Below are 25192 nucleotides of genomic sequence, written 5' to 3'. Positions count from 1 at the left end.
GATGATCTCTAGAGGTCCCTTCCAACCCCTACAATTCTGTGATTCTGTGTGATTCTGTGATTCTTTAACTCCCTCTGGTTCCCATGATGTTCTCATGTGGAATACTGACAACAAAAAATCACCAAACCACAGAATTCTTCCACTAAGAAAGTTGTACTTCCACTAAGAAAATATCACGTAGCATGCCCAAAGGAACATTAGCTTATATCTATGAGTTCTTGAAAAAGAATGAATATATATATCAGTGTACTGCATATGCATGTCTTGATTGTTCAAATGTAGAACCTGAGCTCTGACAGGTGTGCTTGCTGGTCAAATCACCTGGTACATATCATGAGGAATAAAGGAATGCCGCTTTCTAACAGCACACCGGAGCTAGGGAGTTTTCTCCCTGGATTTCGAATGACACTACGAAAACACAAACAGTAGATGAGAAGTGTTGAGATCTGAACCTGCACTTGTACATTTGCGAATGATCCTAGAACATAACCACAAAAAATACTTGCACAATCTCAAAGTAAACAAAAAGCAATTAAAAAAAAAAAAAACATAACCATAAACAGAGACCTTCTTGTAGCTTTTAACTTCTTCCCCCAAGAAAAAAAGACTTTGAATAGGCACTTGGAAAAGTTTCCTACTGATACAGAATAAAACAATTTATTCTCAAGATGTCAACTGAGCAATAAAGCATAACTAACCACAAAGTACTTGGCAACTTTTCTGTGATTTGCTGTATGTTACTGAAGACTTTTTTTGTGTGTGTACAGATAAGCACATATATTATCTGACCTGTCATTAGCTTATCAAAAATTTGGAGTATAAATTGTTCATGTTGATGTAATATTTACATGCCAAGATTTGAAGTACAGCCTTTACATATGCCTAGAATTTGGTAGAGACTATATTCCTTATTAGAGTGTAAGAGAACTGCATTCTGTAGCTCAAAGGTAAGCAGAGGTATACACTAGGAAAGAAATAGGGAGGGTGAAATGAAGCAACCTAACTTCTTTCTTGTAATGCATTCAGATGCCAAAAATATTGTTTTCCACTTTATATCATGAAATATAACCAGAAAAGAAAGGGTGTCTGTAGTAGAATTCCAAGGTCTCAGCCTGAACTAATGGGTGAGCTACATGAGTACATGAGTGCCTGGAGCCAGCAGGGGGGTTTAGAGCCACCCCTTCTGACTCCATGATACTTCCCATGCCATCTGACTCTGCGTGGGTCCCCTTCTCCCCTGGCCCTTCTCTGCTGCAGCCCGATGGTAGGAATGAGGGAGGGTCATATTCCTCAGCTCATTCTTTTCTCCAAACTGTTACCTGGAGGGGTGAGTTATTTCCTCTTGGATATCTTTTCCTATAACACCTATTTCTCAAATAAAGGCTCTGTCATTGCCTTTGTTTGCTCTACAGTGTCAAAAATCCTCCTATGTACAGTGTAGATGGGTCCTGGAGTCAGAATGGCTACTCTTGAGATACTGCAGTTTAAACACTGTCTTTAGCTTTAAAGTGCTACAACAGAAATGAAGGTGTCCTACTGAAGACAACTGACTTATTTATGATTTATACCAGTTCAAAAGAAAGCAAAGCAAAATACAGTTACCTCTATAGCCTGCAGCTTATATACTTGTAAATGTTTGCTGCTGAGAAAGTTTATCTAACCTCCTCGTCTACAGAAATATTTGCTTTGTAAATGATTTGTTTTGAAGTTACATTTCAGACTCAGCAGGTATATATCCAAGTACAAGGCATTAGCAGCTATTGGCACATCAGGCTTATTCTACACGTGGTATTGATTCTTCAGCTAGCAAAGCTGCCCCCCCCTTCCCTCACAATTTCAGGTGTTGTGTCCATTTTACATCTCAGCGCTCTCTGGTTCGGTTCAGATTTAACAATGGGCTATCACTATTACTGAAAAAAAAGTTTTTCATTGAGGACTTGTTGATTTTTTTTTATTATTTTTTTTTTTACTTGTACATAATGGGGAACTGGCACAGGCTGCCCAGAGAAGCTGTGCGTATCCCATCCCTGCAGGTATACAAGGCGAGATTGGATAGAACCCTGGGAAACGTGGTTTAGTGGGAGATACTCCTGCTAATGGCAGGAGTGATGAAATTGCGTGGGCTTTAAGAAGTCTTTCAGTCCAAGCCATTCTACAGTTCTATGCATTCCTCGTCTGCCCTGATGGTCAGAGAAATGAGAGAGAATACAAAGAACTGGTGAGAACAGACAAAGTGGCGTTTGGCCATAACAAAAAACCATGTTAAGTAAAAATAGCAGCAAACAAACAAACAAACAAAGCATTCAAATGTCTAAGTTTAATATCCTGCAGGTTAGATTCAATCAAAAGCAAAATGCTGTATTAGGGAAAAAAATCACCGTGACAGCAGCAGCTTTAAAAAAGCCACAAAAAGTGCTGTTTCAACCATTTTAGCAAAGACTTTGGGTGGATCAGCTTCATAGCAGAAGTTCGCACCAGGGAAGCCTTCACAGAATGATAAAACCATAGCAAAAATGCTATTAGGAAGGGAGGGCACAGATTCTGAGGTGCAGAGGCACTGACACGATGTGGGGAGAGCCAGGAGGTGACAGGAGCCGAACCCCCCAGCAGGTATTAAACCTGCCACTAGGGAGCGACTGGAAAAGGACGTGGACAGACAGAAGACAGTGGCACAGCAGTTTGCGTGGGCAGTTCACACAGGGCAGGTGAGCAGAGAGTACCCCGCATGCTAGAGAGAATCACAGAATCACAGAATGACAGAATCGTAGGGGTTGGAAGGGACCTCTAGAGATCATCGAGTCCAACCCCCCTGCCAAAGCAGGTTCCCTACATCAGGTCACGCAAGTAGGTGTCCAGACGGGTCTTGAATATCTCCAGAGAAGGAGACTCCACAACCTCCCTGGGCAGCCTGTTCCAGTGCTCTGTCACCCTCACCGTAAAGAAGTTCTTGTGCGAAACTTCCTATGCTGCAGCTTATGTCCGTTTCCCCTCATCCTATCTCCACACACTGCTGAAAAAAGTCTGGCCACACCACTCTGCCCCCACACCTTACATATTTATAGACTTGCATCAGGTCTCCTCTCAGTCGTCTTTTCTCAAGGCTAAACAGACCCAGTTCACTCAATCTTTCTTCATAGGGGAGATGCTCCAGGCCCTTCACCATCTTTGTGGCCCTCCGCTGGATTCTTTCCAAGAGATCCCTGTCTTTTTTGTACTGGGGAGCCCAGAACTGGGCACAGTACTCCAGATGAGGCCTTACCAGGGCAGAGTAGAGGGGGAGGATCACCTCCCTTGACCTGCTGGACACGCTCTTCTTAATGTACCCCAGAATGCCATTGGCCTTTTTGGCCACGAGGGCACACTGCTGGCTCATGGCCAACCTGTCGTCCACCAGGACGCCCAGGTCCCTCCCTGCAGAGCTCCTCTCCAGCAGCTCATCCCCCAAACTGTACCGGTGCATGCAATTATTCCTCCCTAGATGCAGGATTCTACACTTGCTCTTATTAAACCTCATCATCAGATGTTCATTAGATGATCATCACTCTCAGAGTACAGAGTTGTCACACTCTAAGTGCAGGATTACCATCCTCCAAGGTCAAAGAGTTAGTCCTGTTATCCACCCAAAGGAATGTCACATCTGTCTCTGCCAGGAAGGGTACTGCAACCCTGACTGAATTAGGAGCCACCTATGTAGCTGTCCAGACCTCCAGCTGTCTACAGGATAGAGTACATGAGCCTTTCACCGGCATGGCAGAGCAGCAGACAAAATAGCTGTATAAAATGTGAGGAGGTAGATTATCTACTTTGCCTTGTGGCTAGGCTACAGGATGAAATACATAGTTAAAAAGTATCATGGGAGACAAAAAGAAGGAGTAGGGAAACTACCCATGCAGAAACGGGTTATTTCAAAGAAAAAAAAAAAAACACTACAAGACCAAAGGCAGCCTATATCCCATCTGGTTGAGGGAAAGAAATTGTCAGGCTGGAAGCAAGAACACAAAGGAAAGGAGAGGATGGAAGCAAGTTTGTACTCAAAGAAACAAAAGAAAATCCTTGCCTGCTCTACCAACCCCCAGGTGCCTCTCTACAACATGTATGAGGCATTGGATGTGGAAGGCCCATCTGTGAGTAAGAATAGCTCAGACTAGACAAACCAAACAAGGAAAAGCCTTTCCCAAACATCAAGACTACGTCACTGAAGAAAGAGGTGTTAGTTTGTTGAGTTACCCGTAGGGAGGAATTGCCTTCAACTGATATGTTGAGCAGATCCTCTTACAGAAGTCTGCTGTCTTACTGGGGCTTGAGTGAGGGATGCCACCAGGAAATGACCTAGCCTGGTACGACCAGACCACAACCCCTTACTGCTTTTCCATATAGGGAGAGATAAGCAGCTACATCTGGGTCAAGGCCTATCAAAAGGAACTTCAGGGTCTTGGGACAACAGCTGAAGGTTTAAGCACAGTTCATCTTTTCTTCTCTGCATAATGCACTGGGTAAGGACATAAAAATAAATAAAAGGATGTTATCTTTAAGGACCTGCCCCCCTGGCTGGTATCAACAAAAAAAAAACCCAAAACTTCCTCAACAACCAAATGGTCTACCAGGAACTGATGGGGGCACTAGATGGGGTTTGTCTTTCTCAAAGGGGGAGAGGAATCCTTGGGGAAAAGCTAGCGAGAGGGATAAAGGTGGGGTGGGAGGGATACTGATAAGGTGTGGGATGGCATAGCTAAATTTGAGGGACAGGTGTTAGCAAGGGCCTTGAAGGATCTACTGCCTTATGAGATGCTGGCAACACTGCAGCATGTGCAAACTCTTATGATGAGGCAGTGACTGCTGAAGCAATAGGAGAAGGCAATGGGGAAAAACCACCCAGATATCAGCATGGCAAGCTATAAGCAATCCAGTAGGCTACTGGAATGCACTGAGAATAACTTTCTGAGCCAAATAATAAACAGCCCCACGAGGGGAGATGCAATACTGGACCTGTCGTTCACCAAAGCAAATGAAATGATTGGTGACATCAGGACTGGAGGCTGCCTTGCCTTTAGTGACCATGTTATAGTCGATTTCATGCTCCTGAGGGATATGATACAGGCAAAGAGTAAAATCAGGATGATAAGTTTCAGGAAAGCTAACTTCCAGCTCTTCAGGGAGTTAGTCAACAAAACAACCTGGGAAACTGTCCTCATGGATAAGGGTGGAGAAGAGAGCTGTCAGATCTTTAAGGGAACTTTTCTCAGCATGCAAGAGCTCTCTACCCCCAGGTGTAGCAAGTTAGAAAAAGAAAGTGAGAGACTGGTGTGGCTGAATTAAGACCTATGGTCAAACTGCAGAGCAAGAAGAAAATGCATAGGGGCAGTGGAAACAGGGACAGGTACTGTGGGAAAAGTGTAATGAAGCTGCTAGATTGTGTAGGGGTGGGGCCAGGAAAGCCAAGACCCAGCTTGAACTAAACTTGTCAAGGGATGCCAAGAAGAAGAAATGCTTCTTTTCTGGCAGAGGTGCCTATAAGGAAAGTCCAGGAGGGTGTACTTCCCCCTAGTGAGTGACACAGGCAATCTGGTAACAACAGACAAGGAGAAGGCTAAGGTACTTAATGAGTTTTTGTTTTGGTCTTCACTAGAGAGTGCTATTCACACAGCCCTCAAACTTTTGCTAGAAGGGGATCAGGGAAGCTTCAAACCTGTAAGTGAAGATCAGCTTTGCAAGTACCTGAGGAACCTGAACATCCACAAGTCTATGGGTCCCAATGAGATGTAACCCAGAGTCCTGAAGGAATTAACAGATGTAGTCACCAAGCCACTCTCAATGATATTTGACAAGGCACAGCAGTCAAGTGAAGTCTCTGGTGATTGGAACAAAGGCAACATCACACCTATTTTTAATAAGGGTAAAAAGAATGACCTCAGGAACTACTGACCTTCAGTCTCATCTTTGTGCTGGGAAAGATCATGGAGCAGATCCTCCTGGAAATACATAGAAGGCAGAGAGGTGATACAGGAGAACAAGCATGACTCCATCAAGAGCAAATCCTGCCTAACCGACTTAATAGCCTTTTATGATAGTGTCACTCCATCAATGGACAAGGGAAGAACCACATATATCATCTGTCTGGACTTCAGTAAGACCTTTGACATGGTATCCCACATAACATCCCTCTCACCAAGTTGAAAAGATATGAAGTTGATGGTAGGACTGTTCAACAGTGCTGCCAGCAGGAACAGGGAAGTGATTGTCCCCTGTAGCTCTGGTGAGGCCACACCTCAAGTACTGTGTCCAGTTTTGGGCCCCTCACTGCACGAAAGACATTGAGGCCCTGGAGTGGGTTCAAAGAAGGGCAACAAAGCTGTGAGGGGTCTGGAGCACAGGCCTTATGAGGAGTGGCTGAAGGAGCTGGGATTGTTCAGTCTGGAGAAGAGGAGGCTCAAGAGAAACCTCATTGGTCTCTGTAATTACCTGAAGGGAGGTTGTAGTGAACTGGGGGTCGGCCTCTTCTCTCGTGTAACTGGTGATAGAACTAGAGGGAATGGCTTCAAGCTGCGCCAAGGGAGATTTAGGCTGGATGTTAGGAAATACTACTTATCTGAAAGAGTGGTCAAGCACTGGAATGCCCTGCCCAGGGAGGTGCTGGAGTCACTGACCCTGGAGGTGTTCAAGAAACACCTTTGGATTTTGTGTTGAAGGATATGGTTTAGTGAGAACTATTGGTGATAGGTGGATGGTTGGACTGTATGATCTTGTATGTCTTTTCCAATGTTGGTGATTCTATAATGGATGAAGAGCTGGCTGTGGGATCAAGTCCAGAGTGTTGTGGTCAATGGCTCAATGCCATTAGAGGTTGGTGTTCAGTACTGTCCCCCATTGGTGAGTGAAGGGAGCAGTACTCTTTAGTATCTTCAACAGGGACACTGACAGTGCGGTCAAGTGCTGAGACAAGTTTGCTGATAACACCAAGCTGTGGGGTGCAACTGACCAGAGGGATGGGATGCCATCCAGAGAGACCTAGATAGGCTTGAGCAGTGGGTTCATTGCAGGGGAGTTGGACAAGATGGCCTTTAAATGTCCCTTACAGCTGTAAGGATTTTATGATTCTAAAAGGAAGTCAACATGAAGTTTGTTCTTCGGAACAAAGTTGTTGAAACAAGTTTTTTGGAAAATCTGCTGATTCAGCAAGCAAGCATCTGCCAAACTATTGCTGTATGTAAAATCAGCAATTATCTTTCAGATTCTAAACTTATTTTTTGCATTTGCTGTCATTCATAGTAAGAAACAAAGGCACTTTTCTCCTAATGCCAGCATCAAAGTGGATATGCTCAGGCAATCACATTTAGTAAAGAGACAGGTTGGAGGCACACTTCTATTTTTTATTTAAAACAGAAACTGTGGACATATGTTTATCAAATATGCATTTAAGAAAGGGAAACTTCCAAGTTACTATGTGATGAACATTGAAAAAAAATAGTGTGTTGAGAAATGTACTTTTTAATCTTAGAAGAAATCATAACCCTCCCATCCCCTTAGTATAGTAGGATTTGCTTCAGTCCAGCTTAACTTTACAAAGTCATTGACACCGTCATTGCCTCTGCTGAAAACAGCAGCAGAGTGAGTAATGAACAATAAAACTTCCAAGGCTCCAAAAGACATTAAGAATGTGCCAGGGCATGGAATACAGCAGGATGTGTACATTTCATTATCTGTCTCACCTTCACAAATCTCTCCAAGATTAACATAACTCCCAGTTAACATAAATGGTCTTTTCAAAATGTGACTAAGGCTAGGGTGCTCTCAGGAAGGTGAGGAGCTACCACTATCAAGATTACTTCACCTTGGAAATAGACAGACTTGTTTAATATCCAGAGTGTGATGTCTTATATCAATATTTTGAGTGTTATATAAACTTGCCAGAGAGACTGAATTTCAGGAAAGGGAAACAGGAGAAAATTACTTCCTTTAGTTTAAATTAACTCTGATGACCTTCCCTCATTTCCCTAAGGAAGTGGAGGAGTATACTAAATGATGCTCATTATTTTCCAACGAAGATGAAAATGAGGAAGGCGCTAACAGTCATCTTACTGAGTTAAATCTTAATTCCCTGTTCTAGTGATTTTTCTCGTTATGCTCTGGATTAAAACAAACCGAAGACCCTAATAAGTACAGATGAAAACTTACAATAATGAGGAGCAACAACACTAGTAAAGAAGAAAACGGTGTTAAAAGGAGTTGGGAAAAAGAAGAATCCAAAACTGCCTCTATTTGTGTAAATTATATAATTATTTTTCAGTGTTTGTAACAGATTGCAGGTCATGTGAGACTTCTGAAATCAGAAGTGCATTTCTCAAAGATTGACAGCTTCACTCACTACTCAACCAACACACAATGCTGATTTCTGAACAGAAGGGAGTCCAAGCAGGGTTGCAATTAAGCTTGGGTAATTAATTAGCCTTCTGTTCTAAACAAAATCAGAAGAATAAAGCCTACAGTACTTTGTTGGGTGTTTTTTTTTTTTCTCAAAAGTGGCCTTTAAAATTTATTATAAAGGCTCTTAGTTGAATGATTTGATTTACAGCCAGTAAAATCACAGAAAAACAACTGCTGTACTTTCATAGCAAAAAATGCCAGAGGAGCACTCGTTTTTCAGTTTCCAAGTTGCACCAATTATTAATGTAACACCTTAAAAAAGAATATTAGTATTAATATTACTAAATCAAATAAGATAGGAGAAAGAGAGAGTTCCTGAGACTGATCAAACCTGAAAAGCTTGGAACAGCTAGGAAAGCACCCTCCAGCACCCACTGCAAGGCAGCAAAAGACCACCCCACCAGGAAGGGCCAGATCCCATAATATAATGTATAGGGGAATAGGTACCCGGAATTGGAGTATTAACACTTTAACTCCCAGTGCACTACATGATGTTATGATGCGGAATACTGAAAACCAAAAAACATAAAACCATGACATTCTACCCCTTATTCTACATCACTACATCATGCTTAATATATATACCTATATACAAACAAACAAACAATGATTAAAATGCATCACACACACATGTCTATATACATATATATACATAGATTTACTGACTGCACTCCCCCAGCATCAAGTTTCCTTGTGGTACACATTGAACATCCCCGTTTTTCTGCATTACCTAATACGATGTTTTGGGCAATAGCATGGGGTACTGCATATGTTTCAAGCCACCCAGTGGTTGCCTCCACCATGGTGAGCACATAACACTTACCATTGCGAGATCGTGGCAAGGTGATATAATCCACCTGCCATGCCTCCCCTTATTTATACTTTTGCCATCACCCTTCCTCCCAGAGGGATTTCATCCTCTTGGCTTGTTTGATTATGGCACATGTGTCACAGTCATGAATAACCTGTGCAATAGTACCCATAGTTAAGTCCACCCCTCGGTCTCTAGCCCACTTATATGTTGCATCTCTTCCTTGACGGCCCAAGGTCTCGTGGGCCCACTGAGACAGAAATAATTCACCCTTGTCTGCCCCCTCAATTTTAGCAGCTCGGTCTACCTGCTGGTTATTTTGCTGTTCTTCAGTAGCCCAAATCTTGGGTACATGAGCATCTACATGGCGCACCTTTACAACCATATTCTTTATTCAGACAGCAATGTCTTTCTACAGTTCAGCAGCCCAAATAGGTTTACCCCTTCTTTGCCAGTTATTTTGCTCCCACTGCTGTAACCACCTCCATAGAGAATTTGCCACCATGAGTCAGTATAAAGAATTGGCCACCTTTCCCGTTCAGCAACATCTAAGGCCAGCTGGACAGCCTTTACCTCTGCAAATTGACTTGATTCTCCTTTCCCTTCAGTGGCCTCTGCAACTTGTCGTGTGGGGCTCCACACAGCAGATTTCCATCTCTGATGCTTTCCCACAATATGACATGATCCATCAGTGAACAGGCAACATTCTTAGCACTTTTGAAATCCATGTGTTTACTTTTAATGCTGTTTTTGCTATATAATTCTGACTTCAAAATGAAACAGAATGCTCCCCCACCACGTTCAAAGCTGTCACTGAAAGACTAGGTAAAAGCAGTGAAAAAGAATTTCTCTTTTAATGCTCCAGTACAACCCACTGATCGTGCTGTCATCCTCCAACACATGATGAAGAATATCTAAGCAGAGAAAGCTGTGGGGGACATAGTACACTGTTTGTGGATCTATGCTTGGTAAGAGATAAGAGCTTTTATTTAAAAAACAAATTTGACTTCTTTGAACATAATATGTTGGATATGCAGTGTGTTTCCAGTATGAAGTCAGGAAAAAAACAACAAATCTGTTCAGATGGACAGGAGGAGTAGAGTCAAAGGCAGGACAAGTAAAAGGTGATTGCTCCCATGCACAGCCTGCATCAATGCAACATGCCTGTTGTGATGGCAAAGGAAGATATTCGGCATTGTAAAGATGTCTTTCTGCAGTGCTGGGATTCACATGTAAATAGAAAAAAAGTATACAGCTCAAATTGCCATGGAGAGTGAATACAAAACTATTCTAACAGAAGTGGCAGAGCTAAGTGCTTCAGCTAAGTATTTAGTAGGACTGTAACAGCTATCTGACCATACCAAATATTAATTACATAGGGATCTCTCTCACTGATATAATTTTTCTAAATTGTCTCCTCATTGGCATCTCTCTAATTGTTTCTGGTAGAAAGGATCATATGTCTTTATACTTCTGATTGGTGTACAACAACATATCTCTCAAAACTCTTGTATACTGGCAGTACACTTCACCTTTGAAAAACCTGTGCGTACTGAGGTCTCATCTCGAGGAATTTTAAGATCTCCAAGAAAAGAGGTACAATGTGGGGACAGGCAAAGCCTCCATCTGTTGAGCAGCTCTGCTTTCAACTCATCCCCAGCACTGCTGGCTGCTGCAGAGTAGGGACTGGGAGGTGCTCACAAACCCTGGGTATGGAGCATCAGAGGAGAGCTGTGGGCCAGCTCCTTCTTGCACCCTGCAGGCACAAGGCTGGCTGAGGGCAGCTTGAGGCTGCAGGAACTGGTGGATGGTCTGATCACAGGGTTTTATATCTGCAGTTCTCATAAGCTTCTCTTGTCCCCTGAAAATGCACTGCAGCAACTGCAAGCCCTACAGCGGGTCATGCTTCTGCTAAATCTGACGAGAACGGAGGAATTCTGAACTCATTACATGTTTCTTTGCTTAAAAAGAGCGACCAGAAACACTCTTCCCTGTAGCTTCAGGGTCTTTACTCAAGATCATTATTTTAAAAATTGTTTTCTTTTTTTTAAGGTGTGTACACATAACAAGAGAAAGGGATCAGTTAAGAAGAAAAAAAAGAGAAGTGCTAGTTTAACCTATGAAACAATAACCTTCAATATAAGGTAAACCAGATATTGTCAATGCGACTAGGAGGAGGAAAAAGAAAACTTTGAAAAATATTTGCATACCTCTGAGCATCTTTCCCAGAACAGCACTCTCAATGCAAATCAAAATATACTTGCCTTATTCTAGACCAGTTTGATGCCTTTTGGCCCTGTTCCCACACTTGGAGAATAAGAGTTCCAGTTAGCTAGAAATGTGATCTAATTTCTGTCTAATAATCTAAATGATTAATTCCTGTCTTTAAAACCCCTAATGACCCAGGTGTAATGCCATCCTTTCAGTGTCTACTCCAAATCTCCATTCCTACAAGAAGACTGTGGCTCTGTAGCTGTTTATTTTTTTTTACTGCAAAACTTACAACCCCTTCCCCACTGGGGGTTGAAACTAGATAATCATTATGGTCCGTTTCAACCCAGGCCATTCTATGATTCTATGATATGCTGGCCTGACTCCAGACCTTGTTATGTTCTGTGTGCCTGAGAAGTACTAGCTGAAGGAAAAACCAATATGCTGATGGGCTCATTTTCTGCAGTAAGGGAATATAATCTACTAAGACTGACACATTACTTTTAGCAGTCTTCCCAGTAAATGAGCTGCCCTGAATACTACTGTATTGCAAAGGCAGAGTTTATGTTGGTGCTGTCACAGAGATTGGCTGTGTGGCTATTGAAGCACTTCTGATTTACTAATGATGATTCCAAAGAAAATTAAAAAAGAAAGAGGTAAAGACCTTCAAGATTACGACCAACTGTCAACCTGAACTGATGAGTCCCATCACTAAGCCACGACCCTTAGTGCCACATCTACACGTTCTTTAGACACCTCCAGGGAGGGGATTCTACCACTGCCCTGGGCAGCCCATCCCAATACTTAACCATCTTCTCCTTGAAGGAAATCTCACAATCAGTGCTGAACAAAACACAATACCATCTCAGTCTGATGTACTCCAGAGTGAAATCATACACTGCAGAAAACAGCACTATCTAATTATTTTTCAATTTAGCACTGATCAGTTTTTCTGAGTATCCCTTGCTGGCCACCAAGTTTGCATTTTAGTCAAGTTGCAGAATAACAAGATGTATTAAGTAATTGTCTAACTATAAAAACCAACTACTAAATCTTTCAAGAGCAGACAGAATAATGAATATGTATGTATTCCAAAACTGAAACGTACAAAGCAATACAATTTTACTAATAATGAGCTTTGCTTTGCTGCAAAATGTCATGAGATTGTATCAGGTGACCTGCATTAGCTAAACACTCAAGTGTTTGATCTACTGCTTTGGGCTGTTCATGAAGCAAATTCTCTACAGAGAAAAATCTGCTCTGCTTTGCTTCTGAGACCCTGGAGCTCCCACATAGTTATCACTGTGATTGTCATCCCCAGCCAGATTAGTGGCAGTGAAGACTTAAGTGTCATCTCCAGACTATTGCAGAAGCTATATATTTCAATCAACCGCTGCTAGCTCTAGCAAAGCTTCATCTGACAAGGCAGAAGGCCTAAAATATTAAGTACCGTAATTCAATAAATTTTGCTTTCCAAGAGAAAACACTGCCCTTTCAAGCAGTAGGATGATTTTTATTCTGAAGAATTTTCTACTACTGCCATACATTAGCTGAACCATTGATTAGCATATGCAGGAATTTTGGCACCATCTATTCCCATCAAATTTTCCAATTAAAACATGGGAAGATCACATGATTCACTCTCAGCAGGAGCACAGCACTGCCACTGCTTGCTTCAAGGGACCCTTCACTACTCTGCCTTTTGATCCAAGACACGAGACTGACAATCATTAATATCTCTAACTTTAAGCTCATGAACTGTTTATCTTCCCATTGCTTATATCTAAATGAGAGGGAAAGCAATTTAGGGTACTGGAGCATAGAGACCAGGCAAGTCCATATCTAGATAGCACAACACTTGCAGCACAAAATAACATTACAAAAAGAATCAGAAGAACTACTTCTGTACTAGGGATCATACATCCTCAAGATCAGCCATTGCTTTATGGGTTATTTGGGACGATCTGGTATTTCCATTCAGGGACTTAATTTTAGGAATCAAGCTTTCTGCCAGAGGTAGAGAGTGGAAGCAAAAAAAAGGTATGAAGTACTACAAACAAAATTTAACATTACCCTCCTGAAGTTAGATGGTGCTGATTACTGACTAAAGAGGTACCTCTGATAAACCGAACCCATTACCCCACATATATTCAAGTCCTGTCTACACTTACAGTTGCAAATGTGTCTGCCATCCACATAATGAATTTCCATCTTTTTTTCTTTTTTCTTTTTTACCTGCACTGGGTATGAAAATGAAAGGAGAGGAAGGAGAGAGGGAGAAGAGAGATTCATGTCCATACTACTTCTGCACAGCAGAAATCTTTACAAAGCTATTCAGTTGTAAGGGATGTTTAAAGGTCATCTAGTGCAGGTGCACCTCTGCTAGACCCATTTAAGAGCTGACTGCCAGTGGGGAAGGATCTCTTCTGGATATCCATTCCACTGGAATCCATCTTGTGAGCCCAGGATAGGGTGAGTGACTTTCTTTCCTTACTCCAATATAACAATTACATCAGCCAAGCTCCTGGATATACCATACCATCTGTATATCCATTAATTATACACACATGAAACCCCAAAAGCAGCATTTCTTTCAAAATGTATTTATCCCACCAGTGTTGGATTTTGTTACTAGAATGTGCAGATTTTTTTCACTCACCAGCTTTTTCCATTACTCTGTACATTAATGTTATGTAGTAGCATATAAGTCACAGATGTAGAATAGCTGCAGTAAGAATTCTCCAATGTTATGCTCCTGGCAGCTGCTAGCATAGTGTATCTGCAGCAAAGTAAGGAGACGTTAAAACCTTTAGAAAGCTTAGTAGTTTTACCTTCCAAGATGGTGATGCAACATGCCAAGCAGGTATCCATGGAACACCTAATCTGTACTTTAAGTCCTAAAACTGATTTTCCTAAAAACTGTAACTCTAAACAGTAACATGGGCTAGAGATAAGCTTTGTTCATGATTGCATCCTGCTCTAAAGCTTTCCCTCTGAGCCAGATGAGGCAATGCTCGGAAGAAGTTACAAACGGGTTGAGTTTGAAGAGAACTATTATTTCTTTAAGAGGGCTTGAGGAAAATGGTAAAGTTTCTGCTTGCCAGGTGAGTTACTAAGAATCTACTTGTCAGTAATCACAGCTTGACAAGAGTAATTAACAAAATGTCAATTTCCTAAGGCATAACAAATAGGATTTTCATGTACCTCTACTTCCACAGAGTAAAACTTAGGTTACCTTGTAGCTGCATAACCTTCTACACAAAGTGCATTTAGTCCTTAGGAGAAGTTGTTAAAAGTCCTGCACAAAGGAAGCATGTTTTCAAACAAAGGAGCAGAAGTTCTCTGAAATCCTTGCAGTCAAAGCCCATCAAAATGCTGAGGCAGACTCTTGACTGCCAACTGAGTTAGACAACTCTGAAAGCAATCCAAAGATTTATTTTACAGCAGCCCTAGACTGCACTAGCAGAAAGAGGCTAGAGATGCTAAACAGAGATGTGGCAGGCTAGATTTTTCCAACTGAGAAACACATACTATTGTTGTGTATGGTGTAGGCAGCCCACTGGGCCAAGGAATGCTTTCTGAGGAAGGATGAATAGCTGTAGTTCTCTGCCCAAAAAAAGAATGATTTAAACTGAAATGATGAATTCCTAATCTGGACAGAGGGAAAAAAAGCCTGGGAGAGGAGTCCGAATTAGGAAAGTACCTGATATCTTGCTAGGAAAAAGAGTCTTAGAATGATAGAATGGCTTAGGTTGCAGGGGACCTTATAGATCATCTAGTTAGCTTTGAGAAGAGAAAGCTCCAGGGAGACCTCATTGTAGAGACCTCATTATACCCTCCTAGTACTTATAAGTGAGTGATTATAAGAGAGCTTATGATCAAGAGGGGGACCAATTTTTTACACAGTCTGATAGTGACAAGACAAGGGGGAGTGGCTTTAAATGAAAGGAGGGGAGATTTAGGTTAGTTGTTAGGAAGAAATGTTTTACTCAGAGGGTGATGAGGCACTGGAACACGTTGTGCACAGAAGTTGTGAATCCCCCATCTGTGGAGGCATTCAAAGCCAGGTTGGATGGAATCCTGGTCAGCCTAATCTAGTGGTTGGCAACCCTGAGGGGTCAAAAGAGCAAAAAGCAGCCAATGCTGTCAGTCTAGAGGGGCATGGAGATAGGAGCCATAGACAATGGTCAATAATGAGATAATTATGAAAGGACTTAAAAGACAGACAATATGGTGCACTATTTTCCTCTCCCTTCCTCAAAAGGCAGCCAGCTCTACTTTAGAGGTGCTTGAAATGCAGACTGTATTTCTCTGTTTACTGTATTGTACTTCAACCATTCTGTTGGATTTTTTTTTCCTGACTCCATTTATATTTCTGGTCCCCTAAGCATCTTGTGGCACTCAGTTCCAAAGTTAAGCCCCGTGCAACACGGAGCAGTCTGGTCAGGGACTGCACGGTGTGCTTGTTTGAGGGAGTAGGCTTCAACAAAACAGGCCATAGTTCTAAAAGTCCCTCTAGCAATCCTAGCAAAGTAAGTCACTGTCCTTTATAGGAGCTTATCTCACAGGTTACCTGGCTATAAACACTGTACTCTCGCACTGATAACTAAAGGTTAAAGGGCTGTGAATGTGGAGAACACATACAATGCTTGAGTTATTGGGAAATTGAGTTTAACTCGATTTTCACACCTACACACTTTTTTATTTTAAAAACAACCAACAGACGACCAAATGTTCTAAGTGAAAGATTGTATCTTTATGTAATCTTACTAGATACATTTTGGAAACAGTTAACTATGTACAATCATACTAAGCACACACATACACACAAAAACAACAACAACAACAGAACAAAAAACAAGCAACAAATTCTTTTAACCTAATTTACTACTACAAGGATAAAAACAACCCAAATCCCAGAATACTATGATTCCTGCCCTTTCATTAGGTTTGCTTGTGGTCTCAGATAAGACAAATGCTCTGTGACTCAGTTTCCTCGATGAAAAGAATGGGAATGCAGCATTTTCTCACCACAAATGTGTATTCCAGATTAGGCAGTGCACTTATTTTTCATAAAGCACCCATCTAAGCTCCTGATGGCAGGTGCTATACAAGCACAGTGAATGATTTCCTTATGTTTCTCCACTTACTTCCCTCTGTGGGAGCGAACGCCTTCCTATTATGAGCAAATGCAGCCAGGAGCTACATACCTCAGTGACTGTGGCTGACTGATGTGGCATTGGTTATGCAAATAGGCAGCAAGGAACACTAAATTAGTGCATAAACAAATCTTAGGCAAAATGTACAGGTGAAAACCTAGTACACACTAAAAATTGTATGGTCTTGAAATTGGTGTTCTGTTGTTAAAGATCCCAATTCTATTTCCCATTTTAATTTTCAAACTATTTCAGTACTAATGTATAACTGCAGAATGTGTGTGGAGAAAATACCGAACTGGTTATCTTCCCCAAATTTAGAAACCATCTATTCTGAAGTTCTGTTTGGCAAAGCAAATTGTGGGACTCACAGACTAACTAAGCACTGGAACATAAAAAACATTTTCTTCAGTGCAGGAGAAGAATGCCCTTAGTTGAGCTGTTCGCCTGTCACCTCCCGTGGATCCCTTGTCTGCATTGCTGGTGCCAAGACAGCATCTCACTGGGGTATTCCACAAAGGTTAATGCAGACAGCAGACAGACAGCACTTGGTGTGTAAGGAAACGGAGCAACCATTTCACTTGCATGTGAAAGGTCAACAAAACAGAACATCATTTTCTTCTTTCACACAGGCTCAATAAAAGGCATATAGCAGAAAAGCCGTGAGTTCATTGTCAGCTCTACGATGTAATTGGAAAAGGAACAACTGGATTCTGGCACTGCAAGTGAAGTGATGGAAAAGAAACAGAGCAGGCCACTTTGACTACAGCATTGGAGTGAACCTGCAGAACCTCACTCAGACTCACAGAGAGTCTGAATGAAGGTAGTTTATTAGTTTTTAAGGTGCCACATCGGTGCATTGGGCTAGCACCGCCCCAATTGCATAACCAGTGGCTCATAAGCAGACATATTTATACCACACAATAGGCACACTCATGATTCTGCAAAGTAAGAAATGCTAACTCACTCTAGACAGTGGGTTGTCCTATGCTAACTAATTCTGCGAATGTCTTCTTGCTTTTCACTCCTTCTTGGTTCTTTGCAGTGTGTAGTTAGGTCCTTTTGAATACGGCTTCCTTTGTGGTGGTTGGTTTGGTTTCTTATCTGAAAACATTAGACCTAGAATTCCAGGAATTTCCTACTTTGCAGTGTGCCATCAATAGGCAAAAGCTTAGTCCCTTTTCTAGTAGGCTTCTCCCAGTTCCCGCTTATTCCTAGTAAGCCACTCCTCAATCTCCACCTTTGAAGTGAGTGCTCCTTTCCTCATCTATTTCTGTGAAATTCAAGTGGGGATGTGGGGGGGTTCCCCTTCTACATGTACAACTCCCCTGTACAAAGACCATCCTAGGGTCTCTGCCTCCAATCAGAGTAAGGGCTTTGGTTTCAGAAACTCTCACTTTCTTTTCTTTATTTGATTTATTAGCTTCAATTCAAATCCTATTGTATTATATTGTATTATCTCATGTAATAGATAAGAGTCTTTGTTCATTAAAATGAGTCCCAGAGTAGCTACATAACAAATAACCAGGGCTAGGGGGAAGGAGGTTGTAAAACCACACCGTTCGGCCTGGCAGGGCAGATTGAGCAAATATGGCTAGCACAGCATTCTGTAGAGATCACCTTTAGGTCAAGGAAAATCCGCGAGGAGGATGAAGCAATCTTCCTCCCCATGACCCCCAGAGGGCAGAACATGACCCCCTAGCAACAAGCTGCGCAGACGCAGAGTACACCGAAAGTGCTATGTCAAGAGAAAGTGAAGGGACTATAAGAACAGAAGGACTGGGGGGGAGGAGTTGCACGCCATTGGTGGAGCAGAGACTCCCCGGCTGCCCAGCACTGTTTTGCTTACTGTCGCTTGCTTTAATAAAATAACCTGATTCAATTGGCTTTGACTCCTGCCGATCATTTCCAAACTTATAACATCTCACATTCCACTACTATATTTAGTGAACTAAGCTTTCTTCCTTAGCTTGCTGCCACCATTTTCCTTCATCCAGGACCATTTATCTACCTTTTCCCTTTTCCCCTCTTCTCTTCTCTCCCCAGGCCATGCATTAATGGGTCCCTTTGATCCCTTGTCACACAAACCAGATCAAATTGTGACATTCATTTTTTCTTACAAAACATTAATATCCGCTTTGCTGCACCAAAATGGGTGTTTTTCTGAAGATCTAGGGGACAAAATCCAACTCTCTCCACAGTTCTAACACCAGTTATTTTCCTTGTTGCAGTTAATCATCTTTTTTCCAGTAGCACAGGACTACAGGCAGGATGAGAAGCACTGTGCAGGCACAGAGTAACAGCTAGCCCCTGCCTCAAAGAGTTAATGAGACAAACAGCAGGAGAAGAGGGACATCTGACTAATGGGAGCTAATGATGTGTTCCATCCCTGGTTCCAGCCTGCTGTGCTGTCCACTCAGTGAGCAAGTAGTGCTGTGAGCCATAGTAAATAGTAACAGTTTGTTTTTTTAAAGGCTACCTTCATCATAAGTAACCGCTGAAGGATTTCTTGAAAAGCGAATCACAGGATGTATACCACAAAACTGGCAGAGAAAGCCAGGAAGTACTGGTGCAAAACTAAGACTGACAAGCAGCATAGGAATTGTTACCCTGGCGAGCTGGAAAATGGCATAAAATGGAGAACAAATCACAATAGTCAGTAAAGTTCTTCTGTGGACAGACACTCAGCTGGGACACAAGTAATTCTGGTAGCAGTAAAAGGAATACAAGCCAAACTCAAGATCCACTGACAGCAATGCAATGTTTTCCTGAAGAATGCAAAATGAATTGCCAGCAGGAACGCTCCCAAAATTCCAGGCAAGGCTTTAACACTTCGGTTCTGTTGTAGAACAATGCTAATGCTCAAGCAAGCATGTAGTGTAACAAAAGACAGCCAGAAGGAGCACGTGGCACGTGCTTACCTTCCAGCCTGCCTTCCTAGTGCACACTGCAGGCAAACAGCACAACCTCTACATGCACACACAGCGAAGAGCTGTCTCTCAGAACCCGCCGGTGTTGATTTACAGCTGACAAAAATTCGTTTGCAGGCTGCTGGAATGTTACAATGTAAACACACTAACACTTTGCATTTAACAGAAAAAGGAGTGATATTTAATTTTTCTACTACAAACAGCTAAGACTTGTGTTGATGTTAATGTTTCACTCTGGCCCTTGAATTGATGAAAATTTTCCTACCCTCCACCAAATCCCTTGTTTTGGCCAGTCTGGACTGCATTTTAATCTGGATTGAAAATTTTGCTCTATGCATAGAGACGAAGCCAAAGAATAGTGTTAATTGTTAGCACAGGAAAAAACAAACAAACAAACAAACAAAAAAAAACAAAAAAACAAACACCCAAATTCATATCCCCTGAATTTCGATTATGTGGCTGATTCACTCAGTCCTGGGTGTCTTGTTCTCATGCAACTGTGCAGACATCATACCATATTCTAATGCTTTTAGAAATTCCATGGAAAACCTTATGACTGCTTAAAAGATCCTGGTGTGTATCCAGAACTCTTTTCTACCAGAACTGTCATATGAATCACTGACTTGTCGCAGGGATCTGACAGCTGTACTGATAGTGATATAGGCTGGTTTGCTTAGCGATACGGATTAGTACATTAGTTTAAGAACCAATGTATTGGTTTAGCAAAAGGAATCCATAAGTGATAGTTCTAAAACTTTCCATTTCAGCTTTAGTGGGTGAACAGTCTCTTTTTCCTCAATAATTTTGCACTGGGGACATGACAGAATACTTTTTATCCTCTGCCTCAATGATTTTGCTTCATGAGAATTACTGCAGTCACAACAGAATACTTTTATCTTTTGCCTCAAAATGTGCAAGGACATTTTCCTCAGGTTCCACATATATTGTTTTTAAAAAGTGGTTCACTACGGCCTAACAAGCAATGGAAATGTTCCAAACTGGGGAAATGTGGATGACAGAGAGTCAAAGGCTTCAGTGATGAAGCTGATGGTGAAAAAAGGGGAAGAAGTAGGTGGGCACTCGACCACCCTGAATAACACTGAGCCTGCCCAAAGGGACATTAATACATATCTATGAGACCTTGAAAAAGCGAATATGTATACCAAAGAAATGCACACGTATGTCTTAACTGTATAAATGTAGAACCAGAACTCTGAGAGTTCTGCTTGTCAAGTTGCCCGCTGTGCATCATGAGGAATAAAGGAATGCCACTAACACCACACTGGAGTTAGAGTTTTCTTCCTGGATTTCGGATGACAGTAGGAAACCACATCTCCTGAACTACAGTAAAGAAGTCACATGCAAGAAATATTTGCAAGTCATTTGTTCTTTCATGTCTTCATATTTTGCCCAGATATTCAACAGCAAAATCAGGAGGAATTTGTGTAAATCACTGTAGTGATAAGTAATACATAAAAATGTGCAGAGCTAGAGAAGGGAGTTTTGCAGTGTTAGATTCAAATATGAACCAGCACCAATAGCTAGACATGGATACTGAGATTTAAGTTTCTGGCACATTATTTCACATACAGAAAAGCCATTTCAGGTATATATGAAGGTTATATCTCCTGCCGCAGAGCTTGACTTTAGTATGTATGTACTTCTGCACGTGTTTAGCTTTACACGCTGGACAATCCTCTTGTATTTAACGAAATCAGCTACAAGTATGAAAATACCAGGGAGGCTAAATCATTGGATAAATCTGGAGTTTAAGCTCTCCTAGTTCAGTGAAGTAAGGAACAGAGGCACTTGCAGATTACCATACTAATAGTTAGAGTCAGTTTGTAATTTTTCCATTAATTCCACAAGCTTGGTATTAAGCTCTAATGCTTTTATAAAATATTAATTTTTCAATGTACTGGAGCACATTACAAAAAAGTGAGTTTGTGAGAGTTTTACAGTTATTTCAGACATTTGAAATACTTTTGTGTATCAAAGCTGTTCATAAGAGACAGGTCACCTGATGCTCATCTTGTCCATAGGCCTGTGCAATGGCTTAGGTTGGACGGGATCTTAAAGACCATCACACCCCCTGATGTGGGCAGGGACACCTCCCACTAGACTAGATTGGCCAGGGCCCCATCTAATATGGCCATGAAGACCTCCGGGAATGGGGCATCCACAGCTTCTCTGGGCAGCTTGCTCCAGTGCCTCCTCATCCTATATGTAAAAAATTTCATTCTAATATCTAAATTAAATCTCCTCTCTTTTAGTTTAAAACTGCTTCCTTTTGACTTGTTACTACACATGGTGACAAAGAGACACCTGGAGCCCCCTTCAGATGCTGGAAGGCTGCAAAGAGGTCTTCTTGGAGCCTTCTCTTCTCCAGGATGAACAAGCCCAACTTCCTCAGCCTTTCTTTTTAGAAGAGGTGCTCCAGCCACTGGAGCATTCTCATAGCCTCCTCCAGACCCATTCCACCAGCTCCAAGTCTTTTTAATGCTGCGAACCTCAGTGCAAAACATAGTACTCAAGGTGTTGAAGGCTAAAACATCTTAAACCATATAATGAATGGATTCCATGGCAGAAACGCTTAACTAGCTTATTTGAGTTTTAGTGAACATTTTTAAAAATTAAAGCTACTCTGCTTAATTCATTAAAAATAATTTAATATAAAGAAAATATGCTTTTTTTTGGGGAGGGGGGAGAGGAAGGGGAGCAGAGGGAAGGAAAGGGTTGGCTAAATTTATGGAAATGAAAACTAGATTTGACATGTAAAACAGATGCAAAACTGACCACGCTTCAGCTTCAACTAACTAGACTCAACTATCCACAATAGCAAATTATTGTAATTATTATTAAATAATGTTAGGAAATATAAAACATATTAAAAATCAGAATGCTAAATGTCAAGACACCATCACCCAATTTCAAAACACACTAAGAAAATACCCTGAAGAATACTGACTCATTCATGTCACAATTTTAAATTCTACATTAAGTTTTTAGATTCTTAATCCAGATTCATCATATCAAAGCTTTCTATAATTGTGCTTTTTAAGCTGTATTGGTGCTCTACAGAATGGAAAAACTTCTGACATCTCTGTAACTGCTTTTCCTCTCTCTCTTTTTTTTTTTAAGTAGCAAAACAAACCATATAATTCTCTCCAACTCCTTTGCTTTAAATCAAGAAGTACAAGTGCTCAAGCAGCTGTTTAGAAAATAGTCTTAAAAATGGCATAATTAAGTGGCATATCAATCAGCAGTGATGCAGTGGTACTGCTGTTGTGTGTGTAAATTATAGAGCAATGCTTTGCGTTTGGGAAACCTAAATGTACAATCCTGAGGTTTCTTATTTGCAATTAGATGATAAATACTCTGTCTCATGCTTAACAGCAGGAGAATCTATTCATCACAGACTGTGTTTGTACAACACAGAAAGGAAGAAAATCCTAATTGGAGCAGACTTATGGAGAAGTTGTTAGGAAGGAATCTCCAACACTGAAACCTTAGAAAAGAGGAATTCTTATTAGGTTTTCAAGAATGACTTAGCTATACTGATACTGCTGTAGAAAAATCTATATGGACTATAGGATCTCTTGACCTCTATTCCATGCCCAATTAAGTGGATTTACTATTTATTTTATGACATGCACCATCTCCTACTTAAAATATATTAAAAATATTCAGACTTGTTAGAAATGTTTCATTGGTTTTATCAGTATTTTATTAAATAGAGGAGAAAGCTTCAAAATGTAAAAATCACAGCAAGCACAACTACAGCATATAGATTAAGACTTGTGCTGATCCATGGAGACATGCTATACACATTCATCTGTTAGTATCCCATAGACACACTTACTCTTGGATATAATAGACAAAGAGGATGACTGAAGAAATGCCAAGGTTGCGAAGACATCGACCTGAGGGTTATGGGATGTTAGAATTTAAATTTGTCTGTAAAATTTTAATTCAGGTTCTTTAGCATTCATCCTTTGATTATGTGGTCAAATTAACCAAGCAGACTTCTTAAGCAAAAAGTATCTTCCGAACTGGCAGACTTTGGGCCCTGTCTATTTTCAAGGCCTTATGCCTTATTTACTGTATAGATTTAAGCCGCAGAGAATGTGTGCACATTTAAGTCCTCAATTGCTTCTTTGTGGGGCTCACTAAAACAGAAACCATAATGCCACTGCATGTGCTCAGCTGCTGCAGAGCAATGGCACAATTGATCACAGTTGTCAACGTCAATTGAGTCTTAGAGATAAAACCACAATGTTCACTTCTGAGCATCCTTGTCTGCTCTGCTGGACCAGCCCTCAGGAACCTCAGCATATTGAGAAAAAATCACCTGATGTGTACGTCCACAAACCACCTGCTGGGAGGCAAACTCCAGACAACTCTTGAATGGGTGGACCTGATATCACAAAGTAATAGGAAGCTTTCCTTGTTTTAAATCCAATGGCTAACGCCATCTCTAGCGACTGGATCAAAGCCTGCAGTAGATCCTGAGGACACTTGAGCTGAGAAGGCTACTGACAGAAGCTGTAGGTTGTTAGCCCCAAATAGCAGTAGGAAATGAGGGGCCACTAACAGCAGAGAAATAACACCACCAAGAAATTGTGGCATCAGTTCAGAGCTTCAAAAGGGAATATGCCATCCATCTGTTTAATCACCTCTGGTTTTATTTTCTCAGACTCTTTATTCTCCCCACAATTTGACCTTATATTTCCTTTCTTCTCTCCAAAACCCATCTCTGATACCAAGTGCGATCTCCTTGCATTCCATTTTTCCTTCTCTGTTTCTCTTTTTCTTCCCCTTCCTGTCGTTGCCCTGATTCCCCCATATGCATACACTGCCCCAAAGAAGTCACAGTTGCTTCTACTGCAAGATATGCATTTATCTATTAGAAATTTTTATTTTCCAACCCACCTGGAAAGAATAGATTTGCTTAGTGATCTGTAATTGATATGTGCATCTAAAAGTAGTAGTTTCAGAACATAGTAGTCATCACATTAGTTGTCACTGGTTGATTAATTACACATCAGGATGCCATAAATAACTTACAGCCAAAACATAACTTTTTGTAATATACAACAACAGTCAGTAATGATATCTACCAGAATCCTGTCCTCTCCAGAGCTTTATACAACAGGAGGGAAAAATTCACCTCTTCCTCTTTTCCACTAATGCCTACTGTCAGTAATAGGGAGGAAAAAAGGGGTGCATGGGCCCTTCAGAAGCAACATACAAAGTATTTAGAAAAGGAACAGCGAATGAAGAATTGAGACATACCAGAGGGAATAGAACTGCCTGTGATTAAGGTACAAGAATAGATCAGTGCTGAAGATGTCCCTCAGTGCTCTGTTTCTGGAGAGAAGAGATCAATCATATTGGAGTATCTACTAAGATTCAAACAGAACAAAAAGAATGGAGAGATTACTACTGACACTTACAACTCCTTCAGAATCTAAATAGTGTGTTGTCTGAACCCTTTTTTGTTTTTGGCTCAGTGCTTGCTTTCTAAGGCATTTCATGTGAAAGAGTCTGACTTATCTAGGAGATGAGAGATGGGTGTTGCTGTGTGGCAAACAACATCACTTTGTGGACAATTCTACATTTGAAAGCATTTCTTTGGAGCTGTTTGCCTCCGGAAGAGAGTG

General features: G+C 41.2%; 1 protein-coding gene across 9 annotated transcripts in view; it reads right to left on the bottom strand.

Annotated features, from left to right (window-relative positions):
- TPK1 (thiamin pyrophosphokinase 1) overlaps nt 1–25192 on the bottom strand; it is a 245844-nt gene that overhangs the window by 39278 nt on the left and 181374 nt on the right. The window contains exon 8 of one of the 9 annotated variants that reach the window (XM_019613669.2): nt 5938–5969. The exons of the other annotated variants lie outside the window; for them this stretch is intronic. Coding sequence (XP_019469214.1) covers nt 5953–5969 — 17 coding nt within the window. The 3' untranslated portion in view covers nt 5938–5952. Of the gene's footprint in view, nt 1–5937; nt 5970–25192 lie in introns of those variants that run through there. 9 annotated transcript variants of the gene reach the window in all.

The sequence above is a fragment of the Meleagris gallopavo genome, chromosome 3, assembly GCF_000146605.3.
Source record: "Meleagris gallopavo isolate NT-WF06-2002-E0010 breed Aviagen turkey brand Nicholas breeding stock chromosome 3, Turkey_5.1, whole genome shotgun sequence".
In the NCBI taxonomy this organism is placed as follows: Eukaryota; Metazoa; Chordata; class Aves; order Galliformes; family Phasianidae; genus Meleagris; species Meleagris gallopavo.
The sequence above is the reverse complement of the archived record's forward strand: the minus strand, read 5'-3'. Positions and strand labels throughout refer to the sequence as shown.